The following is a 19,508-nucleotide window of genomic DNA, read 5'->3' as shown; positions in this document are numbered from 1 at the left end:
TTGCATTATAACTAATGTCTTCAACAATGTTTGAATTTTACAAAATCATGTTTTCCACTCATTGAATTGACCAAAAAATTATTCAACTATTTGGTTGTGGTATTAAAAATATTAAACTAGTTCTTAATGCTATTATTAGTGAGTTTTGTTTCATAATATTGTATTATTTTTTTCTCAGTATCAGATTTGCAGGAGACAACTCTGACTGTGACTGAAAAGGCAGTGAAGGAAGTCATGCGATTGGATGATGAGATCTTCTCAAAATTTTACCGCCGCGTGACTGATATTCCTCGTAGTCTGAGCAGCCGAATGCATTTGGAGGAAGACTTTGATGCCATCTTTGGAAAACAAACACCAATGTAAGCATTTAGTTGTTTTTTAAAAATTTTACATTTCTAAATTACTAGAAGTTTAAACCGACATCTCAGAAAGCACACGGCAACAGACATAAAAACACATCCTGTCAAATTAGTTTGATTCGGTTTTGATATAACACATCATGTTACAAACAGTGCTGTATTAACCAAGAACCAGCAGGATGAATTTCATGAGTTTTGAACTCTCTTTGGGGACCCCAGGTTGACATCAGCGGTGGTGCAGCACAAGCTGGCAGTTCGTCCCTCTCGTAACGTCCAGGCCTCAAAGAACCCCTTAAAAATCCTGGCGGCCCGAGACGACATCCGTCACGAATACACAGAGCAGAGACTGAACGTTGGTCAGCTGGAGAGCAAGAGAATCAAACAGGAGAAGAGTAAGTAGATGAGTTATAGGCAGTGAGTAGATGGGCTTCAGCAGTGTTTATGGATGTATAATGTGCTGATGGTTTGTGTTGCAGTGAGTAGGAGCCCCAGTTTGTCGGATGCAGCTTTGGCTGGTTTGGCCAGTAAAGAGAACTACAGCAGCGTGAGTCTGCGCAGTGTGAGCATCTCCGAGCAGATGACCAATAACAGCGCAACTCCTTACAAAAAACTCATGCTCATGCAGGTCAAAGGTCAGTCTTGAACGATCACTTCAAAAAGATTTCTTGCTTTTTATCACTTTGTAACACAACCTCCACCCTTAGTGGAATCTCATTGGCCTAAAATTCCACACCACATTGCTGAGTTATTAATGGGGACATTTCACAAGACTTTTTTAACATGTCAAATAAGTCTTTGGTGTCCCAGAGTACGTATGTAAAGTTTTGGCTCAAAATATCCTATAGATATTTTATTATAGATGCCACTTTGTAGGTGTGAGCAAAAATGTGCCATTTTGAGTGTGTCCTTTGAAATGCAAATGTGATGATCTCTGCACTAAATGACAGTGCCGTGGTTGGATAGTGCAGATTAAGGGGCGGTATTGTCCCCTTCTGACATGACCAGGGGAGCCAAATTTCAATGGCCTTCTTTTTCACATTCTTGCAGAGAATGGTTTACCAAAACTAAGTTACTGTGTTGATTAGTTTAACATTTTCTTGGTTGATAATAGCACTGGGGACCCAAATTTAGCATTTAAACATGAAAAAAGTCAGATTTCATGATTTGTCCCCTTTTAAGTAAAACTATTACAAATATATCTGTTAATTGCAATTAAATATAGGCCAAAATATTAGTTGAAGAACTTCGCAAATTATATTTAGAAAAAAAAAAATTTTTTTTTACCTAAATGGCAATATTAGTGTGAAAAATAAAAACATCTTATAAGTGGCAAGACCTCATGTCAAAGTTACTAAAACATAAAGGGGTCATAAGGCGTTGACAAAAAGAACGTTATTTTGTGTATTTGGTGCAATGCAATGTCTTTACCCATTTTAAGGTTAAAAAAACATTATTTCACAAACACCATACATAATTTGTGCTCCTCTATGCCCCACCTTTCTAAAACGCATTGATTTTTACAAAGCTCATCATTCTGAATTGTGCTATCCAGTGCGTTGTGATTGGTTGCATACCTCAAGGAAATGTTACGCTCTTACCATATGTAGGAGCCATAAAGTTTAATATTGTAAATATAATGTTTTCTATCTCAATGTTCATGTTCACTTGTTTTATGGTGTTTTGTGCTCCTCCTGTGGTGAATGGGAAGAGTTGCACCTGCCTTGGCAATTCCTGTAGGTAGCCAGACAGTTTCTTGACCTACATACACAATATGGAGTTGGATGTATCTTTTCACTTGGAATTGAACTCTTTTAAATAAATCATCCTCATTTCAGCTATGGAGTAGTGTCAGTTTTACTTTCCCATCAGAAATGGCTAAACTCACAAGGAAGCTACTACACTGGAATATTAATTCCCAAAGCATGGCAGCGGCGGCAACAATACTACAGCGAGAATAAATGTTTCCTTTGCATATACATTTGGGTGGTGTTATGCAAATATTCCTACACAGTAACAAAGATATGTAGGGGCGTGTTTGAATGATCCGTTTTAGGAAGGTGTGGATGAGCCTTGACTTTTGAAAGAATATCTCTTTAGGTTTGAGATTTCATCTTTGCGAGTTTACAGATCTTCTATATACATCAACAGTTTTTAACACTCCAAAGAGAAAGAAAAACATAATTTTGCATCATATGACCACTTTAAACAAAATTAACATGAAAAAGAAATATATATTTTGCTTATATTTACAAGGGTAAATTTTGGTGTTAACATTACTGGATGTTCTGATTGGCTATGATTTTTGTTACATCATTAAAACATGAAAACTTGTGTTGTGCCTGCTCAGAACGTAAACTATTGATTCGTTTCAATGAACAGAGTTTCGTTGCAAAACGAGATAACCACCGTTTTTTTAATTGTTCAGAAATCTTGTTTTTTGGTTGTGTATTCCAGTTAATTTCAATGCATTTGCAGTTGGTTTGTTTTAATTTAAACCTTCATAACTTAAAAAATACAGCTAAGTAGCATCATAAAACTAAATAATAACATGATAACATAATAATAAACATGTTTTGACAAAAATGTAAAAAAATGGATTTATCTCGTTTTGCAACGAAACTCTTCAGTTATATTTTGTGTTTAGTGTAGCCATTTTGTTTGTTTTGTGTGTTATATATGTATTTGTATGAATGTTCCCCAGGTCGACGGCATGTGCAGACCAGACTAGTGGAGCCCAGAGTCTCCTCTCTTAACAGTGGCGACTGTTTTCTACTTGTGACACCTGAATATTGTTTCGTTTGGATCGGGGAGTTTGCAAATGTCATAGAAAGAGCCAAGGTACTGTTTGTTATTCATGACAAGGATAGTAAAACTTTCAACTATTGATCAAGTGGACCAAGGATAGGCAACTTCGGTCCTTGAGGGCCTAAAAGACCTTAACTGGCTGCTTCAGGTGTGTTGAATTATGATTGGAGCTAAACTCTGCAGGACACCGGCCCTCCAGGACCGAAGTTGCCCATCCCTGATGTAGACATAAGCAGGGTTTCGCCTTTGTGCTTGGGGGCAGCTACGAGCAAACAAGGGTACTCCAATACTTTGAGATTAGTGAGAGAGTATGGCTTCGTTGTTTTTAAATATGGTTTAAATGAATTAAAACTATTTTAGCCTTAAAGAGACACAGGGCAGCATTTTTATGTTAATAAATCATCTTCGTAAGTCTGTATATGGTTAAATGGCTCATTACATGACGAATGAAGACTCTCTCGCCCGCCCCTACCGTCTGTAGGAAGAATACCCCACTTGCAAGTTCGCTGTATCTGAACCGGTGTCTTTTAGTCTCATAAAGTCTCAGATATAGAAAGCATTTACTCCCAGACACTAGGGGGAGCTAGTAGAGAAATAATACTCAGACTTGCCTTGTGTGCCTTTAAAGGAACAGTATGTAAGAAATGTATATCAATGAATCACAAAATGGCCCTGATATGTCACTACGAGTTGCAGCCCTCAACTGATGTTTATGTTGTCATGTAGTGTATTGGCCACCAGTTGTGTAATTGCAGTACCAGTTTTAGCCACAAGCTTTGTTATTGCAATACCAGTTTTGGCCACAATCCTATATACTGTTCCTTTAAGTTACTCAGTCTACCCATTAAAATATTAAGATTAGACAAATAAAATATTATTTTTATATTTCTGTTTTATTAATAGCATAGACAAAATCATAATTGTTTCTGGTTTGAGGGGGGCAGTACCCACCCTGGCTCCCCAAACTCCACCTACGCATGTAGATCAGACCTATAGATGGACCAATATATTGCAGTGTCCGTAATATTGGCTGATTTATTTATCTTTTTCAATTTTATTATTGCATCGGCCAACAAAATCGTTCTGTTCCTTAAATTAGTTGTTCCAAATGAAAAAACACCTCAATGTAAAGCCAACATTTGACAGACCATAAAATGACCAATCGTTATTCACTTTTTTACGCGAGTTGTTATACAAAAGAACACACAAGCATACTAGGATATGGCCGTGAGGTGTCAGATCTGCAGTACATATGTCTTGTTAATATTTTTGAAGTAATTAAATGGTCATATTCATAAATATTATGCAGTTTCACCAATTTTTTGCTTGTTGCTCATTTACGTAATTGTATATGTGTTATATCAGCCAATCGTGTACATTGCTCTCTTAATATCTGTATCAACCATTAAAACAACATATAGGTTGACCACTACATATAGATTTGCATAATTATTAACCTCCAGGCATCAGAACTGGCCACCTTTATCCAACTAAACCACGATCTTGGGTGTCGAGCAACACATGTGGATACCATTGAGGAAGGGGTGAACTCCCAAAGTCCCACAGCTGCAGAGTTCTGGAAGATTCTGGGAGGACCAGCCAGCTATCAGTGTGAGTACATCCAAATCCACACGTGGATATGACACCCAGATTTATCGTGTTAACGTTAAAGTTGACTTCTGAATGTTTTACTTCTACAGCGGCTGGGTCTCCAGAGGAGGACGAGATGTTCGAAAGTGCAGTCGTGGAGACAAACTGCATCTTTCGCCTGGTGGATGATAAACTGCTTCCCGATGATGATTTCTGGGGAAAAGTGCCTCGAAATTCCCTGCTGGGCTCTAAAGAGGTGCATATGAGATGTTGTGTTCAGTATATTTATCATGTTCATGTTTGTATTAGTTTTTCCTGACCCTGATTTTCTGTGTAGGTGATTGTGTTTGACTTTGGTAGTGAAGTTTACGTCTGGCACGGTAAAGAGGTCACACTGACACAGAGGAAGGTGGCGTTTCAGCTCGCCAAACATCTTTGGAACGGCACCTTTGATTACACAAACTGTGACATCAATCCTTTAGACCCTGGAGGACATAACACTTTGATACCGAGGTGCGTCATACACACATTAGTTGTATATGATCATAGTAAAAAATATTTATTGTTTGTGTTGAGTAACTACATTAGTTTGTGTGTGTGTGTGTTTTGTAGGAAAGGTCAAGGACGTCCAGACTGGGCTATATTTGGTAGACTGACTGAACATAATGAAACGTGTCTGTTTAAAGAGAAGTTTCTGGACTGGAAAGATGTCTCTCGACTCTCACCTAAAACAGTTCAGGAGCAGCCCGTCCAGCAGAAGGTGAGCAGATAAACGTCTGTGTGTTGTTTTCAAACAAACGTTTGCTATTCACATTAGATTCTTTCTTTTTATTTCTTTCTCTTTTAGTTTTTTCTTTGTTGGATATTCTCCTGTTCATATTGTCATTTTTCTTTAAAACACAACACTACATATGTACTGTAACACATAACACACAGAACTTTACTGTTACTCCCTTCTGACATTTTTCATTTCCTCACACATTCTACATGTTTATTTCTAGAGTTGTACATATTTTCTGTAGTTTAAATGATATTTTGGTTCTATATTTAGTTGTAGATTTTATACTTTATCTTTATCTTATATTTATGTTTTATCTCAGAGTTTGCACATATAGAGTTGCCCAAATTTGTAATTGTAAATTTATATAACTGTGAAGGTTTGTGACAAATTAACACTTAATTTCTTTCCTTCCTTCTTTTTTCCTTTCTTCTTTCCTCCCTTTTGTCTTTCCTTCCTTTTGTCTCTTTTTATTCCTTCTTTTTCTTTCTTTCTTTCTTTCAATCTTTCTTTATTTCTTTCTTTCTTTCTTTCTTTCATTCCTTCTTTTTTATTCTTTTTCATTACTTCCTCACATCTTTCTTTCTTTCTTTCTTTCTTCTTTCATTCCTTCCTTCCTTCTTTCTTTCTTTCTTTTTCAGTTTTTTATTCCTTCACTCTGTCTTCTTTTTTTCCTTTCTTTCTTTTTTAATTCTTGCTTTCTTTTTCTTTCTTTCTTTTTCCTTTCTTGCTTCTGTCTCTATTTTCTTTCTTTCTTCCTTCCTTCATTCCTTCTTTCCTTCTTTCTTTCTTTTTCCTTTTTCATTCCTTTCCTCTTTCTTCTTTTTTAATTCCTTCGTTCTTTTTCTTTTTTCATTCCTTCCTTTTTTATTATTTTTCATTACTTCCTCACTTCTTTCTTTCTTTCTTTCTTTCTTTCTTTCTTTCTTTCTTTCTTTCTTTCATTCCTTTCTTCCTTCTTTCTTTTTCTGTTTTTTATTCCTTCACTCTTTCTTCTTTTTTCTATTTTTTTAATTCTTTCTTTCTTTTTATTTCTTGCTTCTGTCTCTATTTTCTTCCTTCCTTCATTCTTTCTTTCATTCATTCATTCATTCATTCCTTCATTCATTCCTTCTTTCTTTTTCCTTTTTCATTCCTTTTCTCTGTCTTCTTTTTTCCTTTCTTTCTTTTTTAATTCCTTCGTTCTTTTTCTTTTTTCATTCCTTCCTTTTTTATTCTTTTTCATTCCTTCCTCACTTCTTTCTTTCTTTCTTTCTTTCTTGCTACTGTCTCCTTTTCATTCCTCCTTTTTCTTTTTTCGTTCCTTCCTTTTTTCTTTCTTTTTCATTTTTCATTCATTCCCTCATTCTTCATATTTCCTTTCTTTCTTTTTTAATTCTTTCGTATTTTTTCTTTTTTCATTTGTTCGCACTTTTTTATTATTTTTCATTCCTTCCACGCTTCTTTCTTTCCTTCTTTCTTTCTTGCTACTGTCTCTTTTTATTCCTCCTTTTTCTTTTTTCGTTTGTTCCTTCCTTTCTTACTACTTTCTTTCCTTCCTCCTTTTTTGTTTATTTCTTTTTTAATTTATTTTTTCTTTTTTAATTCCTTTGTTCTTTTTTCATTCCTTCCTTTTTTATTCTTTTTATTCCTTCCTCACTTCTTTCTTTCTTTCTTGCTACGGTCTCTTTTTCATTCCTCCTTTTTCTTTTTTCATTCGTTCCTTCCTTCCTTCTTTCTTACCTTCCTCCTTCACCATTTTTCTTTCTTTGCTTTTTCATTCCTACTTTCTTTCCTTTCTTTCTTGCTTCTGTCTGTTTTTTCATTCCTCCATCTTCTTTTTTCCTTGTTGGCTTGCGCCTTCCCCCTTTTTCTTTTCTTTGTTCATTTCTACTTTGTTTTTCTTTTTTCTTTCCTACTTTCTTTCCTTTCTTTCCTGCTTCTGTCTGTTTTTCATTCTTTCTTTTTCTTCTTTCCTTTATTCCTTCCCTCATTTATTCTCTTTCTTTCTTTTTTTATTCTGTCTTTCTTTTTTCTTTCTGTTTCTTTCTTTTTTCATTTCTCCCTTCTTTCTTTTTTCTTCTTTCTGTTTGTTTAAATGTAAAGTATTTTCTTTGTATGGCTGTTACAATATTGCCTTAGCATTATACATTAAACAAGCAGTAACATAAAAATATACAATATCACAATTGGATAAAATATGAATAATATTGTTAACTTCGAACAATAACTTTCTCTCTCAGGAGTCTCCGGTGTCAGACTCTCGCTCTGAGTGTCGGGCGTACAGCGCCTCTCTGATGTTACCGGTTCTGCAGTCACCCATCAGCACCATTCTTGACGGTCAGGATGTGGGTCGAGGGCACGGTCCAGTTGAGAGCGCCTCTGAGGATAACCTGCGGTCTCTGGAGATCAGTACGGTAGCTGTTGACGTTTGGCACATTCTTGAGTTTGACTACAGCCGGCTGCCCAAGCAGAGCATCGGTCAGTTTCACGAGGGAGACGCCTATGTGGTGAAATGGAAGTACATGGTGAGCGCGGCAGGTCAGTAATGCCGGACGTTTTCATTGTGTGACTTTGATAGATTGAATAACCAATTGTATTGAATTATCTTGGTTTATAGAGTATAACATTTTTATCTTAAAACAATGAAAAGAAAAACTGTTAATGATGGTAGATATCTCATGAAACAATGGTCAATTTATTTTTAAAGATCAAAGAAAGGGTTGAAAATGTTCATGTCCCAAATATATGGGATAATAGCCTCTTTAAATGTGTATGCTGCTATAAGTCATCTCTGTTTGTATGTGTATGTGTGTGTGTGTGTAGTGGGCAGCAGACAGAAACCGGATCAGGTACGCAGTGCCGGTCCAGGCAGAGAGAAGTGCTGTTATTTCTTCTGGCAGGGCAGAAACTGTACGGTCAGTGAGAAGGGAACGTCTGCGCTCATGACGGTTGAACTGGATGAGGAGAGGGGAGCTCAGATGCAAGGAGATGCAGGATTAAGCCTGGTGGTCAATGCTTGCGCTTCTGCTCATTTGACTCATTCTCTTTCTATGTTCAGATGCAAGTCCAGCAGGGGAAGGAGCCGCCCTGTTTTGTGCAGTGTTTTAATGGAGGGATGATCGTGCATTCTGGGAAGAGAGGGGAGGAGGAAGATAACATTCAGAATGAGTCGCTCACTTTTCTTACTCCATTTCTATCTGTTCCTTTGAGTGTTTAAAATGTAATATAAATAATACTATTAGAGAATGCATACAAAATCTGTAATGACCAACTACGTTAACTAAAATGTGTAGTACACTACAACAGCACACTATGTAGAAAAATATATTTATGTAAATATAAGTCATATATATGATTTGATTTGATTTCAGTTTCTGATCTATCTTTATTATTCTGGTTTGAGTGTCTTTTACTGTCTGTGTGTTTTAGATGAGTGGCGTCTGTACTGTGTACGGGGTGAAGTGCCAGTAGAGGGCCATCTGTTGGAGGTTGCGTGTCACTGCAGCAGTCTGAGATCACGCACATCAATGATCCTGCTGAACATCAACAATGCCCTCATCTACCTGTGGCACGGCTGCAAGACTCAAACCCACACTCGACACGTGGCTCGAACCGCTGCCGACAAGATTAAAGAGCTGTGAGTCCAGCTGTTATATTGATAGTGCTATAAATAAGCCTGTGTATACTTTTTTGTTTTTTATACTGTATTAGCAGTACTAATAAAAAGTTGTCAGATTGTAAACTAAAGACTGATTTTATAGTGCCATTAAGCAAAATTGTTTTTCAAATATAAATTCATTCAAATATAATTCATTCAATCATTGTGTTGCCAAGGCGACCACTGGAGGCGGGACTTCACAGCAGCAGCAATGTGACCATTCACGAATGTGAGGAAGGTTGTGAGCCGATGGAATTTTGGGAAGCTTTGGGAAGAAAAGACCGCAAGGCTTATGACTGCATGCTGCAAGGTATAACATTGAGACCTTATTTTTAACGTAAACATGGGCACTAAACATCTTAATGGACCTGTTCATAATTGAGTTTACATTTATACATTTAGCAAACACTTATAAAAGCAAATTACGGTGTATTTAATTTATATATATTTTAAAAAATAAAATATACTGTATATAGTGTAGATATATAACCTTATGCAATTTTGCTTCTTATGTAAATGTAGGAAATAAACATGTTTGTCTCTTTTGTAGACCCCGGCAAGTTTAACTTCACACCACGACTCTTCCAGCTCAGCAGTTCTTCGGGCGAGTTTGTAGCGCAGGAGTTTTTTAACCCATCCAGAGCTGCAGACCTGGTTTGCTCCTTGCCGTTCCTGCAGGAGGACCTGTACTCCACCCCACAACCAGGTAAACAGGCTTAAACTATTAGACAGTAGAAACCATGATGATACATGCTGACCATGTCTTTCTTTCTCTTTAGCTCTTTTCCTAGTGGATAACTATCATGAAGTTTACCTGTGGCAGGGCTGGTGGCCACAGGACACGGAGAGCCCCGGCTCTGCCCGAATCCGCTGGGACTCGGATAGGAAGTGTGCCATGGAAACAGTGCTGCAGTACTGCAGAGGTGATTGACAGCTATTTATCTTTCGTGTTGGATTCAACAGCAAAACCGGAAAGCTTATCTGTGCCCTGCCTGTGTTGTTCAGCAGAAACCAAGTTGAATCAAACATGAGTTTATTCAAAGATTACAACTATAATACATTACTTTGCTTATACATGTTACAAACATTCTCTATTGCCTCCTTAAAGGGAAAGTTCACCCAAAAATGAAAATTACCCAATGATTAACCCCCCCCAAGCCATCCTCCATGTGCTGTATATAATTAATAATTTTTTTCAGACGAACACATCGAAGTTATCTTTAGAAAATGTACTGGCTGTTTCAAGCTTTATAATGCCAGTAAATTGTGCTTTTGATTTGAAGCTCAAAAAAGTGCGTTCATCCTTCAAAGAAATAATCCACATGGCTTCTGCTAGCCTTCTGAGGGCAATTGATGTGATTTTGTAAGAAAAATATTAATATTTAAAACTTTACCAACTAAAATAACTAGCTTCAGGTAATGGCCGACGCACGTTCACGAGAGCATGTGTTTCCAGCATTTGACCTAGCGGTGAACTCTGGTTTAAACAGATAGGACTGGGAAAAAATGTAAAATCCTCTTGTCTAATTGTCTAAAATCGTCTGCGATTGTCATGCGTGTTTCATCAGTAAAGCTGGTTCCGTGATTAATAATAAATCGCAATCAGCTGCTTTCAGATGGAGCGGCATTTACTACACAGAGCCGTAGTTCACAGAAAAGCTAGGCAAAATCGTGTTCATAATCAAGGTAGGGATGGGCACGGATATTCGAATATTCGAATATTCGATCGGCAATAATAATTCGAATTTAAAAAATGCTCTTCGAATGTTTGTTTGTTTTTAATGTGCCACCTTATTTAATGCTTTTTCACTTCATCTATACTCTTTTACAGACTTAAATGTAAGATATACATGAACATTAATTCGTATATATTTCTGATTGTTTGACAATGCAGATTGCAGACGAATTTAAGTTTTTTTTCTTTTATCTCCGGGTTTGGCCGCGCCGCGCCATATTTGGCAAGTGAGGGCTCACGTGTTATTAAACGTGCTTCACCGCCGCCCGCATCAACACATCATGAGAGATTTGTAAGCTTTCTGTTATAAAGTCTACCTTATTTTGTTAATAACAAGACAGACACGGAGAACGAAATGAAACGGAGAACATTTATAATATGCGGCGGTGCTCTTTCAAAAATGAATCGGATAACTGCACATGGCTGTTTAAAAGCAAAGCAAAGCTCCGTCTTTGTGAAATCTTGTTAAATTAAGCTAACGTTAGTAACTTATACAGATATTCAATCTTGTTCAGTCCGTCTGTTGTTTTTATCCGATAACCATCATCACGTGCAACACGAGGAAGAGTTTTCTCCGCAGCACCGGCATTGTATCTAGTCAGAAGAACGGGCTTTCACCGAAGCAGGTAGGGTAAAGATGGTTTCTTTATTCACAAATACATGTCAAACTAAACTGAGAAGATATTTATATGTTGACTGAGCAGTCGGTTATGTAGATGCGTTTTTTCGTTTGCTCCGGGCTCTTATTTGGAGTCTGTTTAAGGGTTTAAATGATGATAGCCTACTTTGTCAAGTCCTCAAACTTTAAACTTCGCAAGTCCTCAATCTTCGCTTAGATTTGGGGTTATTGTATAATATTTGGTATAATATAATGTATGTAAGATCCAACAGTAATGAATTCATACTAACGACCGACTTGAAACTAAGGGTTTGACTGACTCAGACTTCACTCCGCATGGGGTTTTAACGCCTTTTTTTCTGTAGGATATTTTTTAAGAAGAATTTAAAATATATATATACAATTTACAATGTTTTCAACTTAAAAATACGTACATAAATATACATACATAATATAAGTTTAGCTTGTTGTGGATATTTCCTAATTATAAGCCTTCTGTGAAATTATGACAAAATGAAAAATACAAAAGACGCATGTCTTAATTAACATAATTTAAATAAACGAATATTCGAATATTCGTTCTTTATGAGCTTAAATATTCGAATAGTAAATTACTGGAAAATGCCCATCCCTAAATCAAGGAAAATCGACTCCAATAATCTATGCAATTTTGCCTAGCTTCTCGGTGAACTACAGCTCTGTGAAGCAAATGACGCTCCATCTGAAATCAGCTGATGGCGACCCACTTGTAATCACGGAACCGGCTTAACTGAACACACGCGCATGAGAATCGCAGGCGATTTTTTTTTTTACACGGCCCTAATCAAAATCTTCAGAGATTTTCTTTTAAACCCCCGTTTTAGATTTTCTTTTTTTGGACTACTAAACCACTACTTCTCGCACACTACGTCCTATGTCATATGCTGGAAAAGCACTCTCTTGTGATTGCGCGTCGGTTGTTACCGAAAGCTAGTTACTTTAGTTTATAAAGTTTTTAATATGGATATTTTTCTTACAAACGTGTTGATTTTGGCAGCCCTTTTAGTTTTATTCTTAGTATTTTGGAGGAAAATGCTTTTTAGTTTTAGTCACTTATAAACTTGATAGTTTTAGTCAAGTTTTAGTCGATGAAAACGCAAAAAGGTTTTAGTCAAGTTTTAGTCGATGAAAACGCAAAAAGGTTTTAGTCAAGTTTTAGTCAATGAAAACCCAAAAAGGTTTTAGTCAAGTTTTAGTCGATTGAAACGCAAAAAGGTTTAGTCAAGTTTTAGTCGATGAAAACGCAAAAAGGTTTTAGTCAAGTTTTAGTCAATGAAAACCCAAAAAGGTTTTAGTCAAGTTTTAGTCGATGAAAACGCAAAAAGGTTTTAGTCAAGTTTTAGTCGATGAAAACGCAAAAAGGTTTTAATCAAGTTTAAGTCAATTTTAGTAAAAAAGGTAGTGTGGTATATTTAATACTATTAAAATGTGCATTAAGGTTGTCCCGGAGGGCTTGCCGTTGTTTTAGTCGTCATGCCTTCTGCACATGTCGTCATAAAAAAGTTGAGCCTGATAAACCCTCATGTTGAGTTTGTGCGTTAAGCTGAGACTTCGCTTATAAAGTTGAGAAACACGTGCCCCGCTTTATTATTTAAATACACCACAAAAAGTACTCGAAATTGGCTTAGGTTTGACAAGTAGATACATGTAAAACTTTAAGCTTACCATGAAATGTGTCACAAGCCATTTGTCGAGTAAAATTGAATATGATATGTTAACAGCTTGACTTGTTAGTTACCTTTAAAACTAACAAGTCAAGCTTGGTCCTTCGAAATCGCCACAACCGGAGGTGTGTTGTTGTTGTTGTTGTGTGAAATCTGGTAAGCGTGCGCGGCATGGCGGCAGCTGGGTGGTGTGTGTACCCAAAACAAGGATGGGAAGCAGAAGCATTGCTAGTACTTTTTAGGTAAAAACAGACAGATTTCACGCAAAATAGGCAGAAATTACATGCATTGTGAATGTCAGACTTATAATCATTTTTGTTACATCTCGTGTCGTCAACGAAAACTCGAAAGCGTCTCGTCATGTTTGCGTCACCATAGAGCCATTTTTAGCTAGTCATCGTCACGTTAGCATCATAAAAAAAGGTGCGTCAACAAAATCATTTCGTTATCGTCATTGTTGACGAAAACAACACCACATCGATTGGCCTCAGAAGGCCTTTATTAACCCCTTGGAGCCATGCGGATTATGTCTGTGAAGGATGGACGGACTCCCCCGGGCCTCAAATCAGAAGCACCATCCATTACCATTACTGTATAAAGCTCTGAACAGCCATGACATTTTCTAATATAACTCAGATTGTGTTCATCTGAAAAAGATAATCATTTATATCAAGGATGGCTTAAGGGTGAATAAATCATGGACTAATTTTTATATTTGGCTGAACTATCCCTTTAAGATGAATCACATTATTGTAAGGTGAAAATACATTTAATAAGCCACAGTGTTTCTGACCTATATGGGTTTTTAAATTGGATAAGACGCACGCCTTTGGTGTGAGAGACACGGGTTCGAATCCACTGTGACAAACCATTGTGTCCCTGAGCAAGACACTTAACCCCTAGTTGCTCCAGAGGCGTGCAACCTCTGACATATATAGCAATTGTAAGTCGCTTTGGATAAAAGCGTCCGCTAAATGAATGTAAATGTATCTCAGAAACTTAGATGAGCTTCCTACTGATTTGTTTTCTTGGTCTAACAGAGAAGAATGAGAAGAAGCCTCAGAAGTCTTACCTGATCCATGCTGGACTGGAGCCACTGACCTTCACAAACATGTTTCCCAGCTGGGAGCACAGAGAAGATATTGCTGAGATCACAGAGAAGGTTAGACATCTCCTTCACAAACATTTTTATCAGTACAGTATGTGCATCTTGTAATGCACCGTAAGTTGCTTTGGATAAGAGTGTCTGCCTCTTATGGGTGTTAATGTAATGTAAATGCAAGACATTTATGCTGTGTTCTCTGAGCTTAACTGGCAGAGCGCCAGCAATGCCAAGTTTAATGGTTCGTGTCCAGGGAGTGCAAACACATGAATATGTATAGCTTGAATGCACGGTGGGATGCATCTGCTAAATGAATACATCTGCTTCCTACATAGTCAGCATTTTTAGGCATCGCTTGCACACTTTCTATTTTAGTGAACATTGCTGCTCCAACTGAATGACATTTTTAGATCATATATACATTTTCAAATCAGTCACTTATACATGTCTGTTTCTCATGTGTGTTTGTGTTGTGTATAGGAGGCAGAAGTGTGTAATCAGATTATTCTCGTCGAGGATGTTTTGGCCAGACTCTGTCAGAGCATCTATCCGCTCGCGACGCTGCAAACCCGTCCCCTTCCCCACGGCGTCGACCCTCTGCGAATCGAGATGTACCTGACAGATGAGGACTTTGAAGTGAGCATAGAAAAAACACACTGTTGTGGATGAATTGTGTAGAATGCAGAAACACACACACCCTAAATATTTGAAAACCATTTCTTCATGTCAGACCACTAGATGCTAAGAATTTGATGATGTACTTTTCTGACTCTAGGCTGGGTTGTAGTGAATTCTGGGTAGGTAAGTGTTTGACATTGATGTCACAGGGTTAGATTGTTTCTATGGCAACCTCTCCTGCACTTTCCACTAAAGTCTTACTTATGCTTTATCTTCCTGCATCCAGCTCACTCCAAAAAACTTCAAGCTCTTTGAAATTCACATCAGAACACAACCACAAACACAATGCTTACACACAGAAATGCACGCTGGTGAATCATCGCATTGATCTGATTCTTAAAGCATTTTTTTTCTTTTCAAGCAATACTTCTGAGATTTTTCACATGTATCTTAACCAGGCGGGTCGTGCTAAAGCTTTAAATCTCTTTCCAGTGAAGGTGCATTCGCATTTAAAGTTGCAATGAATTTGAAAAACTGTAATTTGTTTTGGAATATTGTGGAATTTTTTACAAAAGAATTTTAAGGAAATAATGAAGCTCACAGATAAGTCATGTGTCCTCATAATTTTAATCTAAAAACCAAAATCTCCTCCCCTCTTCGAAACGATCTCTCTTTACTTCCGGTCATATGGTATGGCAGGTTGGCGGAGTCCGGGAAAAGATTGCGGCGATTAGCAACATGACCCAAGTTCAAACGATCCTACATTAGTTTATTTCATAAGCCGTTTCACTTGGACATACGTCACCAAGGGGAAAATAAGACAATCGCTACTTCCGTTTTATCGTGACTTTAACAAGGTGTGGTCTCACTAAACTTGAACATGCAAATAATTTTCAGATGCTTCTGTGAATATGGGTGGGGAGCGCTTCTTTCGTCTTGGCTTTTCCTGTAGAGAAAGCCGTGACGTACCGAATTTCTACCGGCTGTGCATTTGCAATTTACAGTTCACATAACTTTCGAATGCAGAAAATATTTTGCACATGACGCATTCGCACACGTTAGGAATCAAAATCAAACAAAAAGCGCACCTATAGCCGTCTAGAATAAAAAATAGACTGGACGTCTTTTATTTTAAATACATTTATTTAAAGTGACTTGCATTGGCTTTGCAAAGAAAATGGCCACTTTAACATACCATACACACTGCGATTGTAAAACAAGCAAAAAAATCTCCCAATGGGGTAAGCAAATTTTTCTTGAATTTAGTGTTTAAGAAAAAAAAAATTTGCTTACCCCATTGGCAGATATTTTTTTTTGCTTGTTTTATGCACAAAATCACTTAAATTTGATATTTTTGGTCTAAAAACTAGACTTATTTTCTTGGGACGTTTTGCTCATCAAGAAAAAGTGTCTTAATTTAAGAATTTTTAGATATTTTTACTGAAAACAAGACAAAATACTAAGAATTTTTTCTTGAAAATAATTTTTTGCAGTGTAGACAGGAAGGGTGTATTTTTCTCTTTAGTAAAGTTGTATTTTTATCACACTGTGTTACATATGCCCGCTCATAAACTAAATCTGTTTGGTGGAAAGTCCCACAATGTACAGCTTAGGGTGGCACAATATATCGAAATACCGCAGATGTGCATGTGGCAATTGTTTGCAATGCACTGTAAAAAAAAATGACTTTCTTTTTTTTAGGAACACTGCAAAAACAGATTTTCAAGAAAAAATGTTTAGTATTTTTGTCTTGTTTTCAGTAGAAATATCTAAAAATTCTTAAATTATTATACTTTTTCTTGATGAGCAAAACGACCCCAAAAATATCAAATTTAAGTGATAAAACAAGCGAATTTAGCCACTTTAACTTACCATACACAGTGCGATTGTAAAACAAGCAAAAAAATCTCCCAATGGGGTAAGCAAATTTTTCTTGAATTTAGTGTTTAAGAAAAACGTTCAAGATTTTTTTGCTTACCCCATTGGCAGATTTTTTTTTGCTTGTTTTATGCACAAAATCACTTAAATGTGATATTTTTGGTCTAAAAACTAGACTTGTTTTCTGGGGTCGTTTTGCTCATCAAGAAAAAGCATCTTAATTTAATTTAAGAATTTTTAGATATTTTTACTGAAAACAAGACAAAAGTACTAAGAATTTTTTTCTTGAAAATCATTTTTTGCAGTGTAATTTTGCTCATCAAGAACAAACATCTTGATTTAAGACTTTTTAGATATTTACTGAAAACAAGACAAAAATAAAAACAAAAAACATAACATTTACTTGATTATATGTTTTAAAAAAATCTGGCAAGGGGCTAAGAAAAAAGCTTAACCTTTTTTCTTAAACACTTTATCAAAAAAAAATTCAAGAAAAATTTTACCCCACTGGCAGATTTGTTTTAAGCACAAATTCACTTAAATTATATTTTTATTTTTAAAAACAATTTTTTCCAGTGCATTGCAGACTAGTGCCATATGCGCAACTGCGGTATTTCGATATATTGTCCAGCCATAAGCTATATAATAATACAATAACAATACTAAGTAAGAAAGTGATTTTTTGCAATGTAACTGAATGATTTTAATGCTTTCAAAGATTATGTATAAGAGTTTTAGCAAAGAGACTGGCTCAAGAGTGCTTGCGTATGTTGTGACGTGTGAAATATGACCAATGATCAGAAAGAATGTAAAACGTCTACGTTTGATATAATATAGAGTTTTTAAACGGTTGAAATATTTTAACAAGTTCAAATTGATTTTACGAACTTAAAGTATTATCAAATATTGATTATCGCATCATTCAGCAAGATTTTTTTAATATTCAAATATTCTTCAAAATTTCTTCAATATTGTGCATCCTATTAATATCATGTATATTACTGCATAATAAAATGCTTTATATATATATAATAGCAAGACATATTTTATAACCTTTTGTTGCATGTCAAGTTAAGTATGAAGACAAATATCTTTGGAAGCTAGCAGTGCATCCCGCCTAGTTAGGTTGCAAGTCTCTGTAAGCCTCTCCTCCCTCACTTTCTTCAATCTGTTTGTGCACATATCAAGTTTTGTTTTACTTTGTGTATAAGTTGGTATATCGCTTTTCTGTCATTGCGTTTTGTCTGTTTTCTCAGAGCGTGTTGGAGATGAAGAGAGAAGAGTTTGATGCTCTGCCAGGATGGAAGCAAGTGAACCTAAAAAAAGCCAAAGGACTCTTTTAGAAACCTGATATAAGAAATCATCACTGTTTATTTCCTCTATGACCACCGGTTCTGCCGTCACTTCGGTTATTTGACCTCGTTCGGTCAACGGAGGTGATTGCGCGTATTGAGAACAGGGTAAACGGTCAGGTCAAAGGTCACTTTAGGATCTACAGATGCACCCGCTGTGGCGTCCGCTTTTGATGTATTATCTGTCTGTGGAGGTGATGTGTATGTGTCCGACTCCTCGACGTGTCCGTGTGCTACGATTTGACGGTCACGTGCAGTCAGTGTGTGCAGTACGACATCCAAAACAAGTCTTTTGTTTATCCGTTTTGGTTCGTCTTTTGAAATATGGAAATCAAACACTTTCTCATTCATGTTCAAAGCCGGCGCCCGTCTGGGCATGCTTTGGTTCGAACTGCGATGGGGTTTTGTTGTAACTTTTATTTATGTTTGAAAAATCTGCTTAATCATTTGAAAATTGTATAAAGAATTATGTAGGAAATCAAGAAATGGCAGAAAATCCTGCGTGGTTTCTCTTAATGTCGTCTGATGTCTTAGAGTCTTGTTGATTTGATTTAAGAGGAGTTTACATGCCACTGTACGTCTGTGTGTGTGTGTTTTTTTTTCAGTGTTTTTGTGTGAATGGCTGCTGATCTCTTTATGAGCTGTGGGGAGCGTCATGTTTGTTTGTTTGCATTCAGACAGGATGACGTTTTGTATGAGCGAAGGAAGAAAATGAATTAATTTAAATGTACAGTATAGTGCCTTGCTTTTGTGTACAGTTTCTATACCAAACACACACTAGTCTGCATTTCAAAGACTTTCTTTGTGATAAAAGAAATAGCGAATAAAGCATCATGAAAAATCCTTTGGTCTAATTGCTTTGTATTAAAAACTCTTCTTTGTATGATGGAAAACCATATCAATCAATAGCAGGTTTGGGGAGTACAGGGATGGTTGTAACATGGCTCCCGTCAAAAATACAGTACATTTCCAGTCAGAAAACAAATTACCTCATTTACTTGACATCTGCAGACATCCCACCTCTCCCGGACATTTTGGGTATCTCTCGCATATTGATAGCAGCTCCTTGATACCCGAAAGTGATATAAAATATCCCAGAAATCATAGGACGTGTTAGAGAAATCACCCATACAGCAAAAATATATTTTCAAATATAATTTTAAATATATTTTAAAAAATTGCATAAAATATGTGCTGAAACTAAAATGTAGCAGATAATTAAAACATTCCCAATATATTTTAAATAGGAATTATTAAATGTTATACTTACTGGATGAAGTTGTATGAAGGTCTTGCTAGCCTCATCAATGGATGGACGTTAAAACTCTG

The 19,508-nt window shown here is 36.5% G+C and overlaps 1 protein-coding gene across 1 annotated transcript in view; it reads left to right on the top strand.

Moving 5' to 3' along the window:
• svilb (supervillin b) overlaps positions 1-19,022 on the top strand; it is a 56,887-nt gene extending 37,865 nt beyond the window's left edge. The window contains exons 24-41 of the mRNA XM_073872383.1: positions 179-359; positions 579-751; positions 836-991; positions 3,061-3,197; positions 4,628-4,775; positions 4,865-5,010; positions 5,092-5,267; positions 5,367-5,514; positions 7,755-8,052; positions 8,338-8,499; positions 8,580-8,684; positions 8,950-9,151; positions 9,349-9,482; positions 9,723-9,878; positions 9,952-10,095; positions 14,270-14,391; positions 14,812-14,967; positions 18,084-19,022. Coding sequence (XP_073728484.1) covers positions 179-359; positions 579-751; positions 836-991; positions 3,061-3,197; positions 4,628-4,775; positions 4,865-5,010; positions 5,092-5,267; positions 5,367-5,514; positions 7,755-8,052; positions 8,338-8,499; positions 8,580-8,684; positions 8,950-9,151; positions 9,349-9,482; positions 9,723-9,878; positions 9,952-10,095; positions 14,270-14,391; positions 14,812-14,967; positions 18,084-18,170 — 2,831 coding nt within the window. The 3' untranslated portion in view covers positions 18,171-19,022. The remainder of the gene's footprint in view (positions 1-178; positions 360-578; positions 752-835; positions 992-3,060; positions 3,198-4,627; positions 4,776-4,864; positions 5,011-5,091; positions 5,268-5,366; positions 5,515-7,754; positions 8,053-8,337; positions 8,500-8,579; positions 8,685-8,949; positions 9,152-9,348; positions 9,483-9,722; positions 9,879-9,951; positions 10,096-14,269; positions 14,392-14,811; positions 14,968-18,083) is intronic.
• Positions 19,023-19,508: the final 486 nt, after the last annotated feature.

Source organism: Misgurnus anguillicaudatus, chromosome 2, assembly GCF_027580225.2.
Source record: "Misgurnus anguillicaudatus chromosome 2, ASM2758022v2, whole genome shotgun sequence".
Classification (NCBI taxonomy): Eukaryota; Metazoa; Chordata; class Actinopteri; order Cypriniformes; family Cobitidae; genus Misgurnus; species Misgurnus anguillicaudatus.
The sequence above is the reverse complement of the archived record's forward strand: the minus strand, read 5'-3'. Positions and strand labels throughout refer to the sequence as shown.